This window comes from Amia ocellicauda, chromosome 4 (assembly GCF_036373705.1).
Source record: "Amia ocellicauda isolate fAmiCal2 chromosome 4, fAmiCal2.hap1, whole genome shotgun sequence".
Lineage (NCBI taxonomy): Eukaryota > Metazoa > Chordata > Actinopteri > Amiiformes > Amiidae > Amia > Amia ocellicauda.
Window position 1 is genome coordinate 26,877,650 of NC_089853.1, and position 20,407 is coordinate 26,898,056.

The following is a 20,407-nucleotide window of genomic DNA, read 5'->3' on the forward strand; positions in this document are numbered from 1 at the left end:
AACAGGGGCTTTTCTAACAGGAGGATGTGAGGCCAGGCCGGTGCTGAATCTTTATTCACCCAGCTTGACTCAGGCATCCTCCAGCCAGGACCTCTGCCCTTGCGCGGAACTGACTCTCAATCCCCAGGCCTCCGTTGATTAATAAAGCCTGTTCCCCCTTCTATTGAAAACCTGGGCAGGAAGAAGCAGAGGAAATACACAAGGCCAATCTGGCTGGAGGAAGGGAGATCAGAAGCTCTGGCACACACATCGCTGGGCTTTATTTAAACTTTTTCTTCTGTACAGCTGCGACTTGAATCATCCAACAATTACACATTCTCCTCTGCAGAGCTGCTAAGAATCAGCGCATCTTTAGAAGACCAGTGATGTTGACCTGGAGAGTTAGAATTAGTTCAGTTATATATGAACAAAGTCACGCCTCAATTCTCAACATAACACGGAGAACGCTACAAAACTACTGAAGATATTCCAACACTAAGGTCTCTTAACACCTGCATTGGCATTTGAAGTGTTGGCCATTGACCCACACATATATGTAATATCCCAGAATTACTTTGAATCCTTACTTTCATTACTTTGATTCCCTGTATTGTATAATGCTGTAGATATAGAAAAACTAACAACCTCTGTTTAAATAAGGATAACCCAAATCTGATGGAAAGAAAGGCTCTTCAGTGAAAGGGAATCATTTTTATAGCATTGTTCATTGAGGAGCAACAAATGTATCTGCCTGTTATGTTACACAATTTGCTTGATGTTAATTTAATGGTGTTTATATATATATATAAAGCATGCTTTACATCATCTGTTGTGATTACCCAAAAGCCACAGTAAATCTAGAAGCCTGAATCCATACTGACATCCAGGCTGCACAAACAGATGCCCACCGGGCTGCTTTTCACCATTCTGTTCAATGAAATAAATCAGTGAAATTATCCAATGCAATATAGGATTCTTTTGTTGGGTGTGAGTGGAAACTCAATTACAACTTGGCCAACATACCAGTAATTACCACAGCATGATAAAACACATGCCGGCTAAATATTTATCAAAAGGCAATTTTTGTGCAGTAAGTCAAAACTCAGCCGTTTAATTTTAAGAACACTTATTGTAGGGGGACCATTGTTTACATAATTATTTAACACATGTATGTGCATCAGCAGTATTAGTCTTCTATGTGTAAGTCTTTTTAAATACTTTTTTAAGATATGGAACCCTCATCCACTCTAGTAGTTAAATGATTGAAATACCATCAGAACATCGTACATTCAGTATTAAACAGTGTATGGGTGACATGGATTGCTTTACTGTGCAAAGCAAGGTGCAAAACTACAATGGCCATGATATTTGTACAAAGATGATCAGAGACAGAAAAAGCTGGCATAATTAATTCTACATATATTCTACACCAATTAACCTAGGGGAAAAAAACAAACCCAGAATATAACCCTCAGTTTAGATCATAACTACATTATGATACAAAAACTGTACAAGTAAGTACTTCGAAAGTACTTTATTGAACAACACAAACAATATTTTATAACATTAAAACAAATGTTTAAACTTTAAGGACTAGCGCAACAAACTTTAACACTAGTCAGCTTAGAACTGCTGAGGGCCTCATCGGTCGATAGATCATTTCCTTCCTTTCTGAACCTTACAAAAAAAAAGAGTCAGACACAGCTCTTCATATCAACAAAATGGCCTAGCTGAAGTTTGACAACCTCCATAAAAAACAACAATAAAAAAGTCCTAAAATTCATTAAGGTATTTTGAAGTTTCAAATCCAACATCAAACAGTTGACAGAGCTTCATCCCGAGATTAAATTTAACAACAGCATTTTACAGGATGGGCAAATGATACTCCACTGTGGGAATATTACACTGACGTAGAATTTTGGTTGTGTGCTCAAAATCACAGTTATTAATCTGGATAAGGCTGGAGATATATGGAATTTGAAGACAGCCTGTCAGACCTCAGTTTTTATGTTTCTTAAGAGCGTAAAATTATCAGGCTGAACACTACAATTAAAAGGAAGTAAAAAAATAATATAATGTACAAAATAAATATTCTAAACCTCAAAGGAGTTTCATCTGACACGTAGACTGAAGAATAAAAGACGTCTTAAAAACACAAGGTTGCTTGACCTCACTAGAAACACTCAAAGCTCATTAATAAATGAAAATTATATCAAAACAGGCTTTAAGTAGCTGAAATGTTAACAGGGTGGACAGGAACCCTAATGTTGCTTTGCATGTTGTGAGATATGGGGCCTAGATGCTCGCTATCCTCAGCTCTCTTCCCCTTCAGGAACACGGCAGAAGCTGTGGAATTCACCTGGAAATACATAAAACGTTTAAAAGGAGGAGAAATTCACTAAATGGTGTCAAATCATATCTAAAAAATAATCAAAACAAATAAACTGAATTACCCTTATTGTTGCCATTTTGATGATTTCTTACATTTATTATAATTTTTCTCTTTTATGAAACAGTGTAATGTGTGTAGGGACTGGAACAAGGCATTCTGTTAACAGTATTCTTGCACTTTGTATTGCACTTATATTGTAAGTCACCCTGGATAAGGGCATCTGCCAAGAAATAAAAATAATAATAATAATAATAATAATAATAATAATAATAATAATAATAATAATAATGTAAGGTTTGCAAACCTGACCAAACTCATTTAAGAGGGAATAGAAGAATCAACAGATGGATTACGGATGTTCTTCCTCTGAATTTTCCATTGTGGCAAATAGTTGCTAGACAATAAATATGAGAGAGCAGGTGCTCTACTTAGGGATGTTAATAGTTAACAGTTTATATGTTTAAATGTTAACAAAGTGGTAAATGTATTTTTTATTACATATTTTTTTTCTTAACATAGAAATAAAGGAATAAGACAAATAACCATTGCAACTGTTGGGTCATGATTTCTTATGGTATTAGCACTTTAATACTATGAATTAATTGTTCTTGCGCCCTTTCTTTCGCACTGCTTCCTGTGGGATTTGTATCGGATGCATCGCTCCAAAAAACAAAAAAAACAACGCTGATACAATTAGGATGAGAGAGAGAGGGTGGTGTTCTCATGCAGGCAGAGCTTTTCTTTCCGTCTGTTAAATGGATATTCATTTCCTAATATCCCACCTGCTTTTATTCACTATTTGCCATTTCATCTTTGTCAGCAAGAAATAAGCGAAGTGCTGTCTGGGCATGTTTTGACAATAAGGGAGTTCAAATTGTGAAATGTAGAGCTTAGTTACAGTGGTAGCACAGTAACAATGTTGTATCACATGAAACTTAAGTATCATTTGCATACAACGTCTGTTACTATGTTATTATGTTAAAATATTGCTTAGCTTTAAAAATGTTGCATCTTCATCAAAATGTGTAAAAGCATTCAATATAAATGTGCATGTCTGAGGGGGGAAGACAGAGTTTAAACTTGTATGTTTAATGTCCAAACGTTGACTAAATGAAATCGAACACCGCTAGTCATAACTCTATAGAGCTCTGGCAAGTATTGACCTGGTTCTACCTGTCGAGGCGGCTGACCACCTCTCTCACGGTGCTGATGAGGGTCTCGTGCTCCTGGGGGTGGGCTAGGATGATGCTGTGCAGCTTGTTCATGTACGTGTCAATGGTGTCCAGGGTGGGTGTCTCCCCACTGCCTGCAGTGCAAGACATGGAGTGAGCGAAAGCTTATCAGGACGTTACGGGAACACACTTTGATCTGAAGGGATTGATCCTTCAAAAGCGAAATCATCACTGCACAAGGTATGCATTTCAGATCATAGGAAAAGACCATCAAGAAGGGCTGACAGGGAATGAAATTAGGTGTATTTTTCAATCCGCTGTCTGAAGAGTAAAGACAGCACATGTATGTCTGTGATTTGAACAGCTGGCTATACTGTTGTACTACAAGACGTATGAGTTAGGAGTACATGCTGAAGAACTGAGAACTGAAAGTGTGGAATTTAAGCAGATCGGTCTCATGGTTACACAGAAGGAACGATGACCATCAAAGAGTGATGGAATCGAGTCAGAGTAGTGGAGGAGAGAGACAGCTGTAGGCAGCCTGGCAGGGTAGCCTCTCACCAGGAAGGGGCAGGCTGGAGAAGCTGGAGGTGAGGGCCTGGCGCAGGGTCTCCAGGTGCTGCTGCAACATGCTGTTCCGGCTGCGCTCCTGCATGACGTCGCCCTCTAGCCGGTCCACGGCCCCGCGCATGCTCTCCACATGCTTCTGCAGCGCTGCATTGCGCTCCTCGTACTCCATGTTGGTCTTCCGCAGCTGCCGAAGCTCAGCCTCTCGTGCTGGGGAACACATGTACACCACAATATGTTGGTAATACCCGCTATTGGACATGAGGAAGTGTCTCCCCCTGAAAGCTGAACACTGACAATGATAAATAAACCTTGGAACTGAAGGAATGCAATTAACACTGTTACTACCAATGAGAGCCTTTGTCTCTTAGATGATGCACTAACCACTCCTCATTGGTATTCCTCACCTTTGCTGTGGTTGAGGAACTCTTCTGTAAAGATGGGAATGTCAAACACAGACCTCTCCTTCGCTTCAGTGTCTTTCTGAGATAAAACACAAATGGCAGGATGGTTGGATAGTGTACCAACACTAAAGGAACTATAAACAAAACCATTACAACTTACTTTCGTTTACATAAGTTTCCATGTCTTAATTCAATTTGCAAAGTGAATTCACTTTAACTTTCAGCAGAAACCAGGCTTTAATTTAAGGCTCCAGTGAAACACAGCAGAGGAATCTTACAGCTGTTATGTATTCTAGTTGTTCATGAAAGGAGCTGGACAGATTGTACTGATTGCACTCTTCAGATACAACGCATTCCAGCAAATTGTGTCCTGTTGTGCAGATCTGTTTCGTGCCTTGGTGTTGATGGACTGATTAAACCTTGGCTGAAACTATAAACCTCATTTAGCTGGTGACAGAAGTAGAATTTGAAACCTGGCCTGAAGAGGAGACTTACTTGATAGGCTCTTTGAATCACAATTACCAGTAGTATAAAAATACAATCTGTAGCATTAACAATTAAATAACTTTAGGAGCTTGCGTGTTGATAGTGTTGAATTACAGATTTCCATTTATTTGTTTTATTTCTAGTCAATTAAACCTACAATAAAACAAACTTATATATATATATATATATATTAATGTATGTTGCAGGTAATGCAAATAAACACTCATTTGCTGTTAAACAAATCAATTCTGATTCTTCAAGGAGCTGTTGAAGCTAGTCAGGAATGCTAGTCTCTTTTGGCTGAGATGAGCAACCTTGGCTTTTCTACTCCACTTCACTGCAGGAGGAGATTTATACTGCCACCTTAATTACATAATTAGAGTATATGAAACCAAATGAAGTACTTAAATAGCTGTTAGAAGTTAAAGCACTGAAAAAATGCCTAGAAAATACCTAGTTTGCCTAACCCTAAATTAGTGCTACTGCAATTTAATTTCACATGAGCGCACCTAGGAAGAGCCTTTTAAGTGAAACAATCAAGAAAGACATTTAAACAAGCTTTTTTTGGAACATATAGGATCATCTATTTTTCTCCCAAAAGGGCGAGAGCATTACCTCATGGAGAGACTCGTTGGCTCCCTGACGTCCAACATCTGCTAAAAGAAAACAAATACAAAATGTGAAGATAAGATGCATGTAACTGCTTTCTGTTTTCTCATCTTTACAACCTGCTGACTGATGCTGATGTCATGGTGCTTCCTAAATTGCTCCCACAGTGTCGGTTTAATCTGTCTTCCATCCCTGTCCCCTTTCAACATCTGTCTATGGCAAAGCAGAGATGCCAATGGCTGCTTTATTCCAAATATCTTGGGCATTATTGTGAAGGGCTTTGTAGTGACTATTACCTGGATTAAACTATACATTTGACTCATTGTTTGCCAGAGGCTTTGTGCTTTTACCTAATGGAATCCCACCCTCAAGTACAGGGGCTATAATCTATGATTGGAAGGTGGGGTTCAAAAATTAATTTAACCCAAACTTGAGGCATGAAGAGAAGTACTATATAATCCAGATTGTGTGCTACCAACCCAATTCAGGTAAATACATTTGCCCAAAACATGTAATTTTAAACCCACGCTATCTTTCCCCGGGGTTATTTTCCTCAAAGCTGTACAAGAAATGCTCAGGTGCCCCAGGCCGCCCAGAGGAGTCCATATTCCCACAGTACCTGCTCTGTGCTGCTTGCCCTTCTGTTTCTCCTGCACTTTCCTGTTGAAGTGCTTATAGGCCTCTGTCTTCTGGTACTGCTCCAGCTCCCTCATATACCGCTCCTTATCCCGCTCGGCTTCATCTAGATAGTGCTGCAGACAGATAGTACATAGTACAACAGTTTGCACAGATGGATTTTTTCCTTCATGCAAACAGTAATAAAGACTTGCATTGCTTCTGTCTTATGTATCTCCAAAGGGAGGAAGATTAATGGTAGGAGAATGTGAAGAATGCAAGTTCTTAATTAGCCGGTCAATCAGTAAATTGACTGCCTGGGGTAGACTTCACATTATAAAAAAAGAGAAAACTTTTTTTCTTTTAGGGCAAAGTTCTGGAATGGAGTACAGCTATTTTAGGATCTTGGAGAAAGAAAAAAAAACAAGAAAAAAGACAGACAGTGGGAAACGTTGTTTTTGGCCCTCAAGGCATATTTGCAATATTTGGTCTAGTGCCAGGGCCAGCTGCAATATTTTGATTAGTTGAGAAACAGCATTTTTTTGTTAACCTTTGCCTGGCTTCCATCTTCCCATAGATTCACATCGAAATAAAAGGTACACACATAAAACATGCTGGTGATACCAAACAGTTTTGTAAGCCTTTTTGAGGGGGTAAATGAGATACAATCGACTACTTTAGTAAGTGATAGCAAAAGCTGTTAATTTTTCAATGGGCAACTGAGTTTCAAGAACAGACACCACCTGTATTGTTTTAACACTGCAGTTGGTCATTAATGTCTCAATCAAGACTAAGGCTAAGGTAAGGTAATAATTGTCAGATTATAAGTGTCAAAAGGTACTCAGCATCAACAGAGAACTATTCCTGTTAAGTAACTGAACATAATTACTCTTAATAATTTTGCCATTCATACTCTTATCAGCTACTTCCCCAAGTTCCAACATTAGTTCATCAGTTAACTACCAATTAAAGAAAACAAACAGACAAAAACAATGGTTAAGATATGCCTATTTTTGTTCCTGACATGTGACGTAAACAAGGACACATGAAACATGAGACCATTCCACTATCTTGGGCAGTAATTCAAACTATTTGCTTTTCAAGTACTTTCCTTCCACTGTTGGATGTGTCTCCCTGGGTGTTATCTCACCTGTTTCTCCTCAGGAGGCAGTTTACTCCACTCATTACCCAGCATCCTCGTGATCTCTGGGAAGGGCACATCGGGACGTTCTGCACGTAGCTGCTCCCGACGCTCGTTCATGAAGCGCACATAGCCGGTCAGTGGTGCCTTGGGAGCGTTTCTGTCCTTGATGGGCTTCTTCCTCTTTCGCCCTTTGGTCCAGCTTGACCTCCGAGGCTTCTGCTGTGAGTGCACAACAGTCTACAATCAACACCAGGTATGCCGGGATCAACAACGACAACAACCTCAACTTCAACTGAGAGGATGTAGGTAAGCTTCAGAAAGCCACATTTTTATACAAATACTCAGGATCTATTTTGCCTCTGGCAGTTAATTCTATTTCAAAAGGTGGATTATGGTCATTATCTTCATTAACACAATGCACAATTGAAAAGAAATGGGATAGTAATGATCAACAATTCAGTTTGTTTGAACATCCATATCAAATAAAAAAAGAGGTTGAATAAAGCAAGTGTCAGCTCAAGCCCATGACCAGTCATATTGTGGTAAATATGTATGTTTTGAGCTGGTCTACATTCAAGGACTGATGTTGACCCTCACCTCTTCTCCATTCCTCTGATTGCTTATCTCAGTGTTGCCACTGGGAGACTCAGTCTGCTGTACTGGGGCCTGGGAGAAATCCTCCATGGCCTCTGGAGTTTTCTTCTCAATGCTGGCAAACCTGCAGGACAGAGTGGGAGGAGTCAGGCAGGCAGAATACCTGAGCTACTTTTACATCATGGCAGAAAGTATTTGTCTATTTAACAGTATATGGTTAAGTTTCATTCTAAAACAGAGTGCTGTTTATGTTCCTGCATTGCAAATATACAGTTTTTCCAAGTTCAACATTTTACATTGTACTAGCCGACACCAAGTCACTGGTAATGTTTTATTCCTTGGAATGTCTTCTGTAACTGCTCCATTTAACTAGACCACAGGTACAAATATATACTTCAGTAAAACTGACACAAAACACACAGCAATTGTTAGCAGCATCTTGCCTGTCAACATTCCAGTGTGTTCTGCAGCACTGTGAGCTGCTGTGTGTTTGTCACTTCTAACAGAAAACAGCTCTGAGAGGAAACCGAATCTCCGTGGGAAAAGGCCTCTGATTTATAATAGAATGACAAAACTGAAGAGGAAAATTACAAGGTCTCAAGGTTCCCAGATGTAGAGTGGAAATGCCGCTGTTAAGGAGAAGAAAAAAAAAGAAGGAAATGGAATTGGCTTGTTTTTCTAAAAACAGTTTCAATTTGAAGTCATTCCCCTGTTTCCTGCAGACTGCCAAAGTAGAGTGCAGGACAGGCCACGGGGCTGGTGAAATTGAACTGTTTGTTACAGATGTCTGCTTCACATACGACAAGGTATGCAGGGCTTATTAGATGAAGATGGCACAATTGTACCTTGGCTTCCCATGAGAAAGACATGATTATTATTATTATTTTTATTTCTTGGCAGACGCCCTTATCCAGGGCGACTTACAACATAAGTGCAATGATATAATATCCCCTTTCTTAATGGAACATGTAAACATTAACTGATGCATTCTGGGGAGAGAAATTGTGAGAATACTTTTCACAATTAAGTCAGGACTTTAATGGCAAGACCTATGTGAGTGACATTTTATGGCAGCATGTTCAATACAGGCTACCACTAAGCTTTACTTAATAAGACATGCAAATAACATATGCATAAACATTAACCCATGCTAGCTACCCCATCAACATTTTTTTTTTTAAGTGTGCAGAGGGCTAAACTACTTTCAACAGAAACTCACAAGTACAAATCTGCTCCAAAACCTACAATATGCCATACATCATATAATCACAACAAGCCTCCATCCAATTCCAAAATAAAACTCTGAGACTAATAGCAGAACCTGTACTTTGAACTCTCCTTGAAGATATACAAAATGGCTATCTGATTGGTCAATGGATATGTCATTGAGAACAGAGCCCTGACTTGAAGGGTCTTAGTAGAGGATAACTCCCTATAACTGAGTCACAGCATCATGGATATGGTTTCCTAATCTAAAAAGGACACGATGTTAAAAAAACAAAAATGCTAAGCAACACCAGGCTAATGGTAAAAAAGGAAATGGTCTTTTCCACATTTTAACAATTTGGGGGAAAAATTGTTCAATGTGCCCCATTAATGTCCCACAATTGCACAATTGTTATAGTACTGTTAGGGTAAAATATTGACTGTCATCAAACTTGAAATGGGAAAGCTTCAAAAACATTTTAAATGCATTAAGGCTGTATTCACCTGTGTGTAAACCAGGTAATTGAACCTGCAAACACACCTCTACCAATTTTCTCAACCTCTGAAGGACATATTATTAACTACAGTATACACACAGTTGTACTTTCAGCATTACTTCTGCTGTGCCAAAATCCCTATTAAACTGTAATTAGCATGGTTAATTCATGACCACTTAACAATCAAATCACAGATGTTTTGACCCATCATGCATTTAATAATGAGTCATTTTTTCATTAACAGAACACTTTCAACAAGTGCAGTAAGCTGTATTATGAGGGCAGTTCTGAAGTTCAGTAACTGACTGTATGAGAATGAGAAAAGCAAGGTGGGCTCCGGACTCAAGTTAAATTACCCTTATTGGGGTGATTTAGGACTCCAAACAGCAGCAGCTGCATGCTAAGTATGCATTCCCCAGTAGTTTTCAGATGGGAAATCTGGCCTTGAATAAGGGCTCCCCCTAATGTGAGAAAGTGTTTTTGTTATTGTTGTTTACTTGGCAGCAGTTTCCCCTCCCCCTGTCTTATACATACACATATATGCAGGCCAGCTGAGAGACAGATGTGAAGTATTTAAATAAACAAACAATGACTAACAGGAAACTGCAAATGGAACCAGCAATGTGGTCTTTAAATTAAGCGTAAGAGTAATAACTTTATTCCTACTGTCCAGCATTAACCGCACCAAGGCTCATGGAAAATGCAAGTCAAAAAGGCCCGTCTTTTTTTGGTGAATTAAAGGTCATCAACCCAACTCTAGTGCATCTGGAACACTGCATCAGTAAGTAACGCTTATTTTCCAAGGCTTGTACACACGAACATTGAGATTAAAAATGATGAATACTGTTTATTTAACTTTTATTGTAGGAAGTCACATTTGGATTAAACTCTAGTGACATCTAGCCCAAATCATACAAGCTTAAACTTTGTTTAGGGGGGGCAATTAAGTATGTAATTCGAAAATCTCATTCAGGTCACTAAATAAACTGCTTTCAAAGGGTTAATATAAAATGTATTATGTATCCACCTTCTGTAGCGTAAGAAATGTAAATAAAGTAATTCAAACGCATAAATCAGGCAATAAAAATCACTTGGTGACCAAGTAATCTTGCCCTCCTGAAATTCATGCTGTTAATGCTTCTAAATACAAAGAACTGTGCATTCTCAATTATCCAACGTTCCTGTATTTGCATTGAACTTAAATCAGCACTACATTTAATCCCTACTCAAGAAGAATTAGGCTGAATCCATGAGAGGTTTCTCAGAATTTCATAACATTTTCCAAAGAAGTAAACAATGCAAGCATGATGGCTAACAAACATTTATTATTATAATGTATTGCATGTAGGAGATTTATTCTAAAGTTGTACAGGAAAGAGTACCTAACTGTAACCTATGTGTTCCTACTTTTTTCCAAGACAGATCCATATCCAACCCTTGTATGGCTAATGGCAGCTTCTACACACCTACAGCCAAGTAGCATTTACAAAATCCAGAACTTGGTAGAAGACATTTTTAAGCGAGTTTGGTGTGGGTGTGTTGCTAGTGTAGGTTATACAATCTCAATTTAAGGCACACAGGAAGAGCATGGGAAATTAAAATTCATATCCATAACCAGCTCCTTGTTTTTAACACAAAACTGCAGCGAATACTTAACTTCTGATTAAACATTGATGTCTAGCCATCTTGCAAAATACATGATTATGAATTATATTCTCATTGATTGGTGCCAAATAACTTTTAGGCAAATAAAATATTCTATCAACAGAGAAAGGCTGCTACATGGGTATACGACAGTGTGTAATAGTTTGCTTGTAAGTTTTATAACTTCTGGGTTCCAAATAAAAACACAGTATGTCCAAACACATTTCCAGACAAACATTTTATTTTATTTTGCTACATATAATCAGTAACAATATTACCAGATGGTCTGTTTGTCACATTAAGGAAATCATCCACAGCTTCAGAGGATTTCCTTATAAAGCAGGGAATACCAAATGCAAAAGCAGTGTTCGCAAACATTCAGACATCTGTCCTTTATGGTTATAACACTTAAAACCAGATGCTGTACAAGGCTTCCTCTTTTTCACACCATACATGTTCCTGTTGACCGAAACATTATTCAACTTTCAGAGCATAAACCCTTCTGCCATAGACACACTGTAATTTACTATATAGGTTTGTTGTCACTCTAATAAGTTAAGGAATGTAGATCAGTTTCAGCTGGCATGTACAGAGACTAGACACAAATACAGACAACAAACCTTAGAAAGTAATCATAATGCTGTTGCAAGCTGTGAATAGGAGTACGGATCCAAACTTGAATTAACATCACATATATTTGATATGAATTAGCTACTCACTCCCCCCACCGCTGATAAAAAATAGCAATAGTCTTATTTCTTTGAAGTCCAAACTTTTAAAAGCATAGCCCAAAAAATGCAGGTGGCAGAATATTAAGGCCATCTTATACAAGCATCAAAACACTTCTGAAAAACATCTAACCCTGTATAGATTTGTTTTTACTGATTTATTACATCTTGTATTGTCACAATATGTAGATGTACAAGCTACATGTTAACTCACGGTAGCTGCAGTTGACATTAATGTATAGAGTGATCAATTTGGTTTAAAACTTGATTATGTAAATCAGCAAGGCAGGTGTTCATTTCAGTCACGTGTTGAATTACAGGTAAAAGACCATCATTCAACGGGACTGCCGTGTTTTCATTTGTATTGTTATTTTTATTTGGAGTAGCATGGGTACACGACCAGGGTACTAATTAAACGCAATTAATGTTTGCTGAGGGGGTAATGAAAAACATAACGCTTTACAACTTAAAATCTCCGTTATCACAAACGTAACAAAGAAGAGTGTGCTGCTATTGTGATACATGAACTGCGCGTTTCCTAGTTGCCGTTTCTGAGATTTAACACTTTCATTGGACATACATCGACCTCGTCACAATCTCGTCCTCTACACAACCCTATAAACGCCCCGATAACCCTCACTGACCTGTAACCCGCTGGCACCTCCGAACAAGGGTTATATTAGAGGGGGTTCCACAAATCACGCCAATGCCGGATACCCCCTTACGAGCCTGTGCGACACTGTGCGTCAGACGACAACGAAGGGGGACACCTACGTATTGAGATCAATCCGCCTCCTTCTGTGTGTATATATAATGTATACATTTTATACCACTGGCGAAAAAAGTATAGATCTTTTTATGCACATACAAACTTTTTTTCTAATTGATTATTATTTTAATATCTCTCCGTCGACATTGTTGTTATCTTCTATATTCGGCGGCGGAATAATTGAAGTTTACGTGTGTCGTGATACTACCCGACGCAATATCAGTCGCAGAGTAGGCGTCATAGCCTTGGGTAGAGATGGGAAATGTAGTTTACGAGAAGTGCTAAAACACTGCTGTAATAAAATATACGTATGTAACTGAATGTAGTAATTACATACGCTGAATTTAAAATAAATAAACACAATATTACGTATTATTATAAAGTCTATAATGAAATACAATTATGTTTACAAACAATATCAGAGGATTATGTAATCTATCTTAAAGTCAAACTAATCATAACATTTGAATGCTACTGTTTTCAACAATCTATTTATGCTTTCAAATAATACAAAATGCATAAACCGCTGTATACTTAGTACAACTATATAACTTTCAGTGGTTGATAAGATTAAAAGTCTATTTTTAACATACTGACATATTTAATAATATTTTGTATAAATAAGTTACTGTAAGTTAAACAACAACAACGACAACAAGGGTGCATGTCTTTCTACATATTTCTAGAAATAGATGGTTGGCACGGAGAATGTGTCCATCTAGTGGTGAAAGAATGAATGATAGCTGTTGAAAAAAAATACAAAGCCCTGTCTAGACACTGACAGATTAAACATTTGGAGGAGGGAAAAAAGGAAACAAAATTATGACACTTAAAAAATCTTGGATGATGTCAATATAGATGTAGTAAATGTAGTAATACTATTTTTTTTCCCAAAAAGATCTTATAATCCCCAAAAAGTTAAATACTACCACTTTTCAATATTGTAAATAACTGCAGTTAAAGTGAGAACTTATGAGTACCTGGCACAGTCGCTAAAATTATTATTATTATTATTATTATTATTATTATTATTATTATTATTATTATTATTATTATTATTATGTTTATTTATTTATAAACACCCTTATCCAGGGCGACTATATACACTCATAGTAAGAGTGCATATTTCTGTTCAATCCAATGATTTTAGTAACTTTTAAAACATAAAACATAAAAGTATATCCTTACAATCATTAAAATCATGGCTTCAGTAAATACCCCCAAATGAGAGCTATTCGGTATTTCAGGATGCAATATTTCAAGCAGAAAATACTACATCCGGACATCATCCACATAGTATATTTATAATGACAGCAAATAAAAAAGGCATATAATCACACTACCACTAAACATAAACGACTAGTCATGATGTAGTATTTTCTGATTTTCAGTAAAAGTTCGGTAACATTCTCATTCCAATTCTAATAAATCTCCTCATGTTTCATATTCACTTTTTTTTTCAAATGTAATTAAATTTTTTGTGCACGAGAAATTAAAAAAACATTATAAAAAAATATGTTGCCTCTGCAGGAAGGCAATGTACCTGTCAATACACATTTGAATACAGGCTGCTATGCTATGCCATTTGCAAGGCTGCCAGCTATTTCTCCCAATGAAGTGGGCGCTGACAGGTCACTCCAGGCATTCAATGCTTCTTTGCAGTTGTCAGGGATTTCAGTGGTAAAAGGGTAAAGGGCAGTTGCTGCACCCAAAGCAGTGTATAGTGAGGGTGCCCAGAAGCATGCACTCTGAAATGTACTACAGAACAGTGAAATTCAAGCAAGATACACAATGAAACAGAAACACTGTTACCAATGTTTCACTGGAAAGTACAATTAGTAGTTGCAGCCATTGGAGTAGTTCATGCCATCTGTTTTCCTGTTATTTATTTTAATTTCCTAATGCACACGGTGGGAAATCTGCTGCAAGTGATTTAGTTGTTGTTTCGCCTAAAAGTTGTGTCTGACTGGCTAACTAGCTTCTGTCACAGAAATAGCTTAATAAGCTAATCAGCATTGCAGCATGTTGCACAACTGAGAAATGTTTTTTGTACGGTCCTGTGTGTGATACATTTTATCACACATCCCCAGATTTATCTCTGAGAAGCTTCTTAGTGCAATTTTGTTGTGCAATACTTTGTTTTGGCAACTATCTAAGCAGGACCAGCAAATAATCACACTGAATACATACATAAAAAATGCACATGCAATCTGTTAAATATTTGATGAATAAATCAATATTATGTACAAAAACAACAAAAAAATTATCTGATGACTGAATAATATATCCTGCTACAAGTGCTGTCAATTGTTCAGGTGTTGAGTTTAATTTTGCATTAAGATTTTCACTGATCTGACATGTATCAGTTGCACACTGTGTTATGCACTTAACCATGCAATTCGATTCTATTGTGTGTATAGTTTCCTAACTGCTTTGCAGATATAAGTTACATTATAAATTCTTTGGCAAAACAATAGTGTGTAAAGTGCTTCACAAAAATAAATGCATAAAAAAGTATTCCCTGTGGTGCCCATTTGTAATTATATAGGCTACATACACAACACATATCCATGTAATATGAATATGTATTCAATGATTATTTTTCAAATCTAAACACAATGTTTTTATTAGGCTACATATCTTAGGTTCACTACAATATCCACATGCACAGCTATAGAACTGTTTATTGTATCACATTTTTTATTAAAATTCAAACAATGTCATTAGTTATGACAATGAGAACAATGTACTCCTTTTATTTTTTTAAACGGTATCAGTACCACAGCACTTGGCCATCCGGAACAAGAAAGATTTCTCATTGGGACAATATAATGAATACATGACACTGCTTTGGGGAGTGTCAGTAAATATCAGGATCTGATGTCAGTACATGCTGTTTGTACATCCAAGACAAGTTATTTGGCTCTTACAGATGGCACCGGCAGGAACAACTTGGTATGCTGGCATTGTGGGCTTGTAAAAGTGTTTTGGAACATGGTATTATTATATAATCATTAAATACAATCACAACAGCAAGGTAAAAGTGTTTTGGGTTTATTTTTTATGTAGTGAGTCACCCTTTCATTGTACATATGAAGCGTTTTAAAACTACATCACTCTTAAATCAAGATAACATTTTTGAAAACCTGAAAGCCATTCCACTGACAAATTTATGCTCTCTGCCTCAACAACTCCATAAACAAATTTGTGACCTAATCTTATTAGAAAGGTGGGACAATACAAGCGTGGTTTATACAGGTGGACCAGATAAGCCCATTTCCCTGGTTATTGTCAGAAAGACAGAATCTGGAGGGAGAAATGTAACAGGCTGAAGATTTACAGGAATGCACTGGCTACATTTCATGTCTCAAATAGTGGGAACATGCTGCTCTCCTTTGGCAGCCTTAGCTCCTTAGCATTGTTATATTTATTTTAAAATCACATCTTATCAAATTTAATTTTTTATTTATTTCCTAAATTAGCAGTATGCATAAAAAAATACTTTTTTTTGTAATACTATTTTGGTGAAACTAACCTAGTTGTCAGTAAGACAAAAACAGAGCTGAAACACACTTGTAGTTACTCCAAACTTTAGGCCCAAATATCCTTCATGGATAATACTGAGTAGTAACACCCTCAAATACAAATTCTAACACTAAAAACACTTACACTTCATAGGATAACCAACAAAAATCATTCTGTCCTTATACAAGATAAGTATATCCTCCATTGATTACAAATAATTTGACAGTTTAGTGGCACAATAGATTTCAACAAAAAAGTGCCGAAGGTGTCTACATTTGTTTTCCATGTAAATTCTAAACACTGAAAACAGTCCATTTGTTGCTATTTTTATCCATTTGGCAGATGCCATTATCCAAATCAATTTATTGCCTTACACGATTACATTTTGTTTTGAACACTTATAAGCTAAAATTGATTAATTCTATGCTTCGTTACTCATGTAATTACCAGCCACTACACAGGGGGCAGATGTGTGACTGCATTGCCAGTCTCTGCCCCTGGAGCAGATGCATCAGTCGGCCTGTCAAGTTCTGCTGCAGTAGCCTTTGCCTCGGGTGCAGGTTTGTGAGTGTCACTGTCAGCCTTTGCTGTGAGGGTAGAAGTGCAAGTATCTCTGAGAAACATGAAAATATCCAAGCTACATTATTTGTTACTTTTATTAACAAAGGGTGCCGGATACCTATTTACATCATGTTTTGCACAGTCATTTTGTTTTTGACTGTCTAGCACCAACTGTAACAAAATGTATGACAGTAATCCAAATTCTAGACATGAATTCCATATTTCTTGTAAATTGACCATAACATTAAACATTAGGCCTACATATTTCACATGGGAAAATATTGTTAAGAATGTAAAATGTTGATAGAATGATGAATACAGGGTTTAGAACACATCACTTGGGTGGTTTTGCTGTGTGACTGTTATTGCTGGAACAACATTACAGAGATGGTTATGGTTAGATTTGGGTTAGGTCCAGGTTATATTGTTCTAGGAACAAGCGCTACACAGCAAAATCGGGTTGTGCAGATTAGAACAATGGCAACCTCTTGTGGCCATTTAGTAGAACAACATGATCTTTAAAAAAAATATTTGTGACCAATATTTAGTAAAGCATGTGCACAAATGATTAATTATTATGGTTTACTTATTCATGGGCATAGTTATCTAAATCACAGTCACAATTTTAAAAAGAATATGCCAAAATTAGTAAACCATAGGCATGAGTTAATCTCATGATTTATTTTCAGTTGTCATCCCTTGGGTTTTGTAACTTTACCAATTTAACGCTCCTGATATATATATTTTAGTTTAAAAAAAAAGCTCTCCTTTGTTGTACACATCTTAACACAAAATAATTCCATTCTGAGTTGAAGCTCAGTGGATATTATTGTAACACTATAAGAGATCCAATTTAAAATATTACAATTAGACATGGTTTATAAAATAAGTGATTAATGAATTGTATGTTGGTCAGGTTTCATCATCTGTACTTGTGTTGAAAGGTACAATAATAGAGAAACAGAAAAGTACAAATACAGTACTTCAAACAAAGATACTAAAACGCAATATCTATGCTACTGTGAGAATGACTGGTTCTTACACATTTGGAAGCATCGTCTTTATGAAGAAAGCAATACAGAGTTCTTAATCCAGCCAATAAATTAAGGGAAAGGAATAAAGTAATTGAAAGAAAATATTACAGTCAATCTTATTTTCAGAATACATCTGCATTATCTGATTTTATTACTTTTCACATATACTGACAATAACATCTTCAGTACTAGTACTATGTACAAAGATTATATCCGTACACAGGGCTGGCAAAAAAAGCAAGCAAGATACATGAGCTAGAGAAGCAGAACCACACTAGTCTGGTAGCCAATATTTCAACATGTGTCTGTTTATGACACTGAATTATATATTTTTCTCTATTGTATATAATAATACATATTGATTTGATACTGTATTGTGAACTGCTTTTATTTTTTAAAATATGGTAAAATTAGAAGAGGTCTTGATGATTAGTGGCCAGCAGGTGATGGCTCTCAATGGACCCAAGAGTCCTTTACAGCCAGCTGTTCAGAAGCCTTGTCCTCCTGCAACTGTTTTCCGCTTCGCTGCTGTTCATGTAAAAATATTTTCTGAGGAAGATTCCACCCCAGGCATTAATTTGTTAACAACCATTGATGCATGTTTGTCACAATCCTCTCCTGGGAAATGGCAGTTCATTTTATTTTAACTGTGCAGGTTCTGCTCTGCTCAGGCACATAAACAAAGCTGACAGTTTTGTTAAAAATAAAATAATAGGAAAATAAAGAAATACATAAGTTATGAAAATGCTCACTGAACCATACGTGACCGACCGCCAGCATGACTTACTGATAATTCATACACCATTGGCACAGGCAAAGGGGGGATTCCAGCACATTGAATGGGAAAAAAAAGGAACTGATTTCAATTAAACATGACACATAGATCTGTAAAGCTACTGGTGTGAAAAAAGGGTCCGTACTGTCTCATACATTTCAAATGACCTCCTTTCCGGAAGGACCAGAGGTAAGAAGGACTTTTATTCATAAGGGACACTATGATCCAGTTAGTTTATTGGTGTGGTAAATTCCTTTGCATAATTGTAAGGCTTGATTGTCAAAAGGCGTCCCCATGCAGTCTGTATACCAATCTATTTATAGTGCTCATTGCTTTTCCATGAAGTGTAAGTGGTATTTCTTTCCAATGGTAAAACATTTGTATAAATCATCAAACTGCTAACAAGAGGTTAGACAAAGTGCCCTACAGTGAGGGAAAAAAGTATTTGATCCCCTGCTGATTTTGTAAGTTTTCCCATTGACAAAGAAATGATCAGTCTATAATTTTAATGGTAGGTGTATTTTAACAGTGAGAGACAGAATAACAACAAAAAAATCCAGAAAAACACATTTCAAAAAACTTATAAATTGATTTGCATGTTAATGAGGGAAATAAGTATTTGACCCCTTCCACTTAGTACTTGGTGGCAAAACCCTTGTTGGCAATCACAGAGGTCAGACGTTTCTTGTAGTTGGCCACCAGGTTTGCACACATCTCAGGAGGGATTTTGTCCCACTCCTCTTTGCAGATCCTCTCCAAGTCATTAAGGTTTCGAGGCTGACGTTTGGCAACTCGAACCTTCAGCTCCCTCCACAGATTTTCTATGGGATTAAGGTCTGGAGACTGGCTAGGCCACTCCAGGACCTTAATGTGCTTCTTCTTGAGCCACTCCTTTGTTGCCTTGGCTGTGTGTTTTGGGTCATTGTCATGCTGGAATACCCATCCACGACCCATTTTCAATGCCCTGGCTGAGGGAAGGAGGTTCTCACCCAAGATTTGACGGTACATGGCCCCGTCCATCGTCCCTTTGATGTGGTGCAGTTGTCCTGTCCCCTTAGCAGAAAAACACCCCAAAGCATAATGTTTCCACCTCCATGTTTGACGGTGGGGATGGTGTTCTTGGGGTCATAGGCAGCATTCCTCCTCCTCCAAACACGGCGAGTTGAGTTGATCCCAAAGAGCTCGATTTTGGTCTCATCTGACCACAACACTTTCACCCAGTTCTCCTCTGAATCATTCAGATGTTGGCAAAGTTCAGACGGGCCTGTACATGTGCTTTCTTGAGCAGTGGGACCTTGCGGGCGCTGCAGGATTTCAGTCCTTCACGGTGTAGTGTGTTACCAATTGTTTTCTTGGTGACTATGGTCCCAGCTGCCTTGACATCATTAACAAGATCCTCCCGTGTAGTTCTGGGCTGATTCCTCACCGTTCTCATGATCATTGAAACTCCACGAGGTGAGATCTTGCATGGAGCCCCAGACCGAGGGAGACTGACAGTTATTTTGTGTTTCTTCCATTTGCAAATAATCACACCAACTGTTGCCACCTTCTCACCAAGCTGCTTGGCGATGGTCTTGTAGCCCATTCCAGCCTTGTGTAGGTCTACAATCTTGTCCCTGACATCCTTGGACAGCTCTTTGGTCTTGGCCATGGTGGAGAGTTTGGAATCTGATTGATTGATTGCTTCTGTGGACAGGTGTCTTTTA

The 20,407-nt window shown here is 37.5% G+C and overlaps 1 protein-coding gene across 8 annotated transcripts; it reads right to left on the reverse strand.

Moving 5' to 3' along the window:
• Positions 1-1,498: 1,498 nt before the first annotated feature.
• On the reverse strand, positions 1,499-12,825 carry hmg20a (high mobility group 20A). Of its 8 annotated transcripts, none has more exons than XM_066701693.1 (10): positions 12,682-12,825; positions 7,966-8,086; positions 7,375-7,587; positions 6,229-6,361; positions 5,616-5,656; positions 4,518-4,593; positions 4,105-4,320; positions 3,545-3,627; positions 2,676-2,765; positions 2,230-2,338 (listed from the first exon to the last, which is right to left on the reverse strand). In XM_066701693.1, exons 2-9 carry the CDS (start codon positions 8,050-8,052, stop codon positions 2,721-2,723), a joined length of 894 nt encoding a protein of 297 aa, XP_066557790.1. In that variant the 5' UTR covers positions 8,053-8,086; positions 12,682-12,825; the 3' UTR covers positions 2,230-2,338; positions 2,676-2,720. The 8 variants fall into 8 exon arrangements, with proteins under 8 accessions (XP_066557784.1, XP_066557783.1, XP_066557786.1 ...); XM_066701688.1 differs by having other exon boundaries at positions 3,545-3,677; XM_066701687.1 differs by lacking the exon at positions 2,676-2,765 and having other exon boundaries at positions 1,499-2,338; positions 5,616-5,653.
• Between the last annotated feature and the right edge of the window lie 7,582 nt (positions 12,826-20,407).